Source organism: Solanum tuberosum, unplaced genomic scaffold (genome assembly GCF_000226075.1).
Source record: "Solanum tuberosum cultivar DM 1-3 516 R44 unplaced genomic scaffold, SolTub_3.0 scf00661, whole genome shotgun sequence".
Classification (NCBI taxonomy): domain Eukaryota; kingdom Viridiplantae; phylum Streptophyta; class Magnoliopsida; order Solanales; family Solanaceae; genus Solanum; species Solanum tuberosum.
In genome coordinates, this window is record NW_006239581.1 from 132356 (window position 1) to 139213 (window position 6858).

The window sequence follows — 6858 nt, forward strand, 5'->3', positions numbered from 1 at the left end:
AACTGGTCCTTTTCCCTTGAATATTTCATTGCCACCAATAGTGGTATCACAGGAAAAATACCAACTAACATCAGTAACTTTAGGAACTTGGAGTGGTTAACATTGGGAGACAATAAGCTTATAGGATCTATTCCTCCAGATTTGGGGAACTTGAGGAATTTGAAAAGATTTAGCCTGGAGAAAAACAATTTAGATGGAATTATACCAACTAGCTTGTGTAAGATGGAAAGCTTGTACCAAGTTATCTTGGGCAAAAATCAACTTTCTGGGGAATTACCAAGTTGCTTTGGAAATATTTCTTCTTTAAGAGAACTCTACTTAGATTCCAATGCACTAATATCCCATATTCCATCAACTTTTTGGAGGAACAGAGATATTTCAATTCTCACTTTGTCCTCCAATTTACTGAATGGGTCTCTTGCAGTAGAAATGGGGAATTCAAGGGGTTCGCGGATATTACATTTACATGGTAATCAGTTCTCTGGTCAGATTCCTAGCACAATTGGCCAACTACAAAGTTTGGTTAGCCTTTCATTGTCAAAGAATATGTTAGATGGTTCCATACCTGAACTATTTGAAGATTTGGTTTCATTGGAATATTTGGATCTATCTAGCAACAATCTAACAGGCATGATCCCCAAGTCCTTGAGGAATCTTGAACATCTCATGTATTTCAATGTCTCGTTCAATGGGCTCATGGGTGAAATTCCAGATGGAGGGCCATTCGTAAATTTTACAGCTGAATCATTCATGGGTAACCCTGCATTATGTGGATCATCACGCTTCCATGTGATGCAATGCAGAGTCACAAGTCTTGAAAGTAAAAGAAAGAGTAGAGTCTTAACTTCTGTCCTTGCATCAGTTTCCTCAGGAGTTGTAGTCACAACCATTTTCATCATTTGGTTTCTGAAATGCCGAAAAAGGAGTACGGAACTTCCTCTAGTTGATACATTTGGTCAGGTACATAAGAGGATTTCGTACTATGATATTTCTCAAGGGACAAACAACTTTGATGAAGCAAACTTGATTGGAAGGGGGAGCCTTGGTTTGGTGTACAAAGGGACACTAGCAGATGGAATGGTTGTGGCAATAAAGGTATTCAATACAGAACTGCAACATGCATTTAGAAGTTTCGAGGTGGAGTGTCAAGTTTTACGTAGCATTCGACACAGAAACCTTGTTAAGGTGATAAGTAGTTGTGCCAATTTTGATTATAAAGTGTTGGTGCTAGAGTACATGCCCAATGAAAACCTCGAATGTTGGCTTCACTCTACTGACAAATTTTTGGATATAACTCAAAGACTAAAGGTGATGATTGATGTGGCTTCTGCTGTGGAGTATTTACATGGAGGTCATTTGTTTGTAGTCATCCATTGTGATTTGAAACCAAGTAACATACTTTTGGATGGAGATATGGTGGCAAAAGTGAGTGACTTTGGGATATCCAAACTTCTAACAGCTGAGACGCTAATAGCACATACCAAGACTTTGGGTACTATCGGCTACATGGCACCAGGTAAATGTTATTATCAAGTTCATTTGAAGATTTTAAATGACGTTAATTATTTTCATTAATGATGGCGTGATTATTTTTTTTTGTAGAGTATGGGTCAGAAGGCAAAGTATCAACGAAGGGAGATGTTTATAGCTTTGGTATTTTGTTAATGGAGACTTTTACAAGAAAGAGCCCCGTGGATGATCTATTTGTTGGAGACTTCACCTTGAAAAGATGGATATGCCAATCATTACCAGACCGATTGGTGGATGTAGTAGACATTAATCTATTTTCACTGGACGAAGAAAATTTTACTTCTAAAGAAAGATGCTTCAAATCAATCATGGAATTAGCTCTTGAATGCACAAACGATTTTCCTGAAGAGAGAATTTGCATGGAAGATATTACTCTGCGACTCAAGAAGATCCTAACCCAATTTCTGCAAAATGTTGTAACAAACTAAATGGTAGTGCTGAAATCTATAGTGGAATTGTCACATCTTTTCTTCACAGGCACAAATAGTTGGGCTAGTACGTAGAACTTTAACAGATTTAAGGATAGCCCTGCCCCTCTATCCGTCTCCATTTAAATAATAGGATTTTTCTATTTGGTAGCTAGGGTTCGAACCGCAATGTGCACCTAACTTACCATATATGATTATGCTTTTAATGAAACAGAAACTTGAATGCTTAAAGAGATCTTGTTAACAGATAACCCAGAAAGAAATGATCACTAAATTGGATAGCCTGAAACTACTTACCAAACAATACATAAGATAATTTGCAATTTCATTAACACTAGCATTTCTATGAAATATGAACTGATAGAAGCAGTATAAATACACAAAATACTTACGGTATTAATCCCATTCTCTCCCACAGCATTTGGCTAAGAGACACACGATCCGGGCCGGGACAATGTGATCATACGGGCCGGGCCGGGACAATGTGATCATCTCCATCGTCAGTATGTCTCCAGCATGAAGGTGATCTTTTGTAAATTTCCACAGAACACAAGTGACTTGTTACTAGTCAGCCAAGATGATATTTTTTGTGATTGGAAGGCTAAAATGGCTTTGTAAGAGAAAACCCCTAAAATCTGAACCATAATTATACAGAGGATTGCTGTGATTTGAAACCGTCGAACCAGAGAAGCGTACTGGTTGACCTAATCTCCCTCTTGTCGTGAATTCCATGGACATTTCTCCTACAAATTTTCGCATTTTCCTAGAACCAAACAGTCTGTATTCAACACATTTTTCCTTACAAGATCCTGCAACTCTTAGGAATTTGCTTGAGAATAATGCAGCAGAGCTTCAATAAGATGAAAGAAGCTGTCAATGTATCCCAAGAAACAGGGATATGAACTCTCAAATTATATCTGCATAATACATGAATATGCCCCCGGTAACTTAGCTTTAGACATCTATATTCTTCTACTCACAAATATGTGTTTAAATTTGTATAAAATTAAATAGTAAAGATGTATGTTTTATGCGACCTAATATATGTAGGACGCCATATAGGACACAAAACTATAATGTAAAACATTACATAGGAAAAATGTATTTATTTATTAAAGGGCGTACATTGATGCCTAATTAAATGACATATTTATATATTATGACAACTATATCAGCTCATTAGGCTAGGTGATGGTGACTAAGACAAGGAGGAGAATTAAGGTGGGGACATGGCAATTTAACGGATCCAAGGTAAATATGACATAAAAGATGGATGATAAAAATAAGTATATTGAAAATTTTAGTGTTGAGTAAATATAACCTTTTTTTTAGAGTATTAAGGACAAATCTAATCTTTTTAGTTCTTATATTGTATTAATTATGGGTGGAGTTGGGATAAATAATAGGAGGAATATGTTTGAGGGATTCCAGAAGCTCCTAAATCTTATTTCTGATAGATCACTATTGAATTGCATCAAATTCTTAATTCGAACTTTATATAAAGAAATTTAAATAAATCAATAACTAATTTTAAAATAATTATTGAATAAAAATATATTAAACAAAGGGAAAATGCATAAGTACCCCCCAGCCTATGCCCAAAATTTCTGAGACACACCTAACCTTTACTAAGGTCCTATTACCCCCCCAAACTTATTTTTTAGTTAATTGTTTACCACTTTTCGGCCTACGTGGCTGAGTCCATGATTTCACCTATGTTAGGCGCATGGGTGCAGCTTTTAGACAGCACTGACCAATAAAAATTGGTCATGTGTTAAAATAAACTTGGAAAAAATAAATATTAACTCAATTGTCTTCTTCTTTATTATTGTTCTTCACTAGTATACGTACCCGCGCGTTGCGCGGCTATATATTAATTTAAAATTATTTTAATTTAATAAAATATCAAATACTTCAAATATTTTTATATATTGTCCTTTATTACTTTTATGTTGTATTAATAAATTAATATTTTTCATATTAAAAAATTAATATTTAATTTTTTTTCACATGAAATGTAAAATATCATCAGATTAAATGACATGTTAGTATATTTTGAATATTTATTTTTCGAATCCAAAACATTCTTTACATTCTGAAATTTGCGTCAAACTATAATAGAAAAATGATTTAATATAGAGTGGATATAAATAATGTAATAATAATACATGTACTTGCTATATACATTTTCTTATTAATCATTGAAAATAATTAATTAATTAGTTTGTTATATTATTTTTTAAAACATTAATTTAATCTCTTAAACTTTCGCAGAAGAAAATAATAATTTAAATTTTAATCAATGATTAGATGTCGAGGAACTTATCAATTTTTCTAGTATTCTAATATAGTAATTATTGCGTAAATTCCTGTTATGACTATTATAAAATTTATCATAATTTTTAATACTTATTATTTTAATACAACGTGTAATCTTTACTTATTATTTTCTTCCCATTGTTATTTTTGTTTAATTATATTACAAATAATACTAACAACAATTTCTTTTTTTATTAATGTAAAGATAATTTAATATAACGTGTAATTTTTACTTACTATTTTCTTCCCAATTTTATTTTTTTAATCATCTATAAATAATAGTTACAACAATTTATATTTTTATTAACGTAAAGATTTTGAGTAATAATTCTTCTTATGTTCTATTAATAATAATGATCGAAATTATTCACTATTAAAGTTTCTACATAATTGATATAAAAATTGAGGTTGCATACAAATAAAAACATGTTTGAACAAACAAAATAATTATATGCACTATTAGAGAGTACCTTCTAGTCTTATAAGTATCCTACAATTATGATAAAGTTGGAAAAGTGTAACTATCTATAAATAAAATAAAATTATATATATAATATTTACAAAATTTTACATGCCCAAATTTGAAATAAAATATATAAACATTAAAATCTATAAACTAACTAAACATATATTAACAAAGTAGATTATAAATAATAGGATAGCTTTTTGAAATTTTGGGAAGTGTAAAAGCTACTTTTTAGAAAGTTGAAAAAGTGAGGCCCGACGCGTGTTGAGCAAAACTTTCAACCTATTTGGTTTATATTGCCACGTAAGCCGAAAAGTGGTAAAAAATTAATTAAAAAATAAGTTTGGGGGTAATAGGACCTTAATAAAGGTTAGGTGTGTCTCAGAGATTTTGGGCATAGGCTGAGGGGTACTTATGCATTTTCCCTTAAACAAATCATAAACTTTAAAATTCAAGTTGTATAAAATTTTCTTTAACAAAAGTTTTCTATATATTACAAAATTTCTATACTCTCTTAGAATTGGTTTTAGGCTTCTAGTATTCTACTCTTCGACAATTCTAAGTTTGCATCACTAGTCCCACCGTCCCTATTGTCATGGGATATAATAAGTTTGCAAAATTGAATTGACGATGAATCTTGAAAAGTGTCTTATGTAAAAAAGAATTTTAAAAAATCGTATTATTTCTAATGAGTTTATAATTATAAAATGCACGAAAATTAAAGATGAAATTCAGTCGAATGCAATTGTGATGATACACTACTAGAAACAAATGATTTTTCTATCACGAATCAATATAAATTGTGTTATAAAATATAATTGTTTCATTCATTTTCTGTTGAACCATCTCATTGGAAAACACACCATAAAATTTTTGTTGAAATACTGGATAACTTCCTATTTTTTTCCATACAAGAATTTTTTTTTTTTTGAGATAAGGCACAAGTACCCCTAGACTATAATTGAAATCCTAGAGGCACACGTTAATTAAACTATGGTCCTATTACCCCCTCAAATCCATTTTTTTTGTAATTTTATACACCTTTTTGACTTACGTGGCATCCAAACATCTTCCATGTGCCTCAACTATGTGGAATCATGGAGTGTGCCACGTAAGTCAAAAGGTGTATAAAATTCCAAAAAAAAAAAAAGAGTTTGAAGAGGTAATAGGACTTTAGTTTAGTTAAGGTGTATCTCAGAGACTTCGGTCATAGTTTAGGGGTACTTATGCCTTGTACTTTTTTTTTCACAGATTCAATTAAAATGTCTATAAAAATAGTCATGCATATTAAGTTTCCGAATAAAGGTAGACACTCCTTCAAAGTGTAGCATAATCCAATGCAGATTACTTTTGACTTTTTTTTTTATATATCTAAACAATACTTATTGACCATCTGCAGATTCTGCAAGAAGTTAGAATAAGTCTAGTAATATAAAATTCGGGAGTGATGCAACAAATCTTTCTCAAGATTCTCATGGATAATATATATATTTATAACTTAAAACTATTTGATTAAATGTTCTCTGAAGAATAGAGTGCATACAAAACTAACTTATATAATACTCACAAAAGTATCTTTGAATGATTCTGCCTCGTGTACACTGATGCCATGCAATTTACTAATTCAAGTTTCTAATCATTACATATTTTTTGTCAAATTAAGAAAGAGTCTTGGGTCAAGTCAAACTGACCCCCTTTTTACCATTTCCTTCCGTTACGAATGTCCTTAATAATTCACGAGAAAAGCAAGAATCTCACTTAATCAGACACGAATTCAATTTAACGAATTCTTAATACATAAAAAAGGTTTAGACAAAAGCTATTGAATTCACGTGAATCATACATGTTAGATTCGCCGATTTGACATTCTTTGGTCAAACATCTATTCGGCGGAGGTTATATACATTTGAATGATGACATTATACTATAGCCTAAACTACAACAGTTTAGTCGTGATTTGATTTTATTCTTTTCTTGAATCATGAATATACAAGGCATATAAATCCAAGTAAATTATATTTAATTATCACTACAGAATTCCACAACCAATGGTTTCCCTTGAGCAATGAATTGCAGTCAAGTTCACCAACATACAAAAAAAAAAAAAAAAAGAAT

General features: G+C 31.4%; 1 protein-coding gene and 1 non-coding gene across 2 annotated transcripts in view; both read left to right on the forward strand.

Moving 5' to 3' along the window:
* LOC102598052 (probable LRR receptor-like serine/threonine-protein kinase At3g47570) overlaps nt 1-1958 on the forward strand; it is a 6657-nt gene extending 4699 nt beyond the window's left edge. Inside the window, exons 5-6 of the mRNA XM_006366622.1 lie at nt 42-1516; nt 1603-1958. Coding sequence (XP_006366684.1) covers nt 42-1516; nt 1603-1958 — 1831 coding nt within the window. The remainder of the gene's footprint in view (nt 1-41; nt 1517-1602) is intronic.
* A 3766-nt stretch (nt 1959-5724) lies between these two features.
* MIR7981 (microRNA MIR7981) lies at nt 5725-5932 on the forward strand. Its single transcript, NR_127149.1, has one exon. It is a non-coding gene; the product is annotated as a microRNA MIR7981 (primary transcript).
* The last annotated feature ends 926 nt before the right edge of the window (nt 5933-6858 follow it).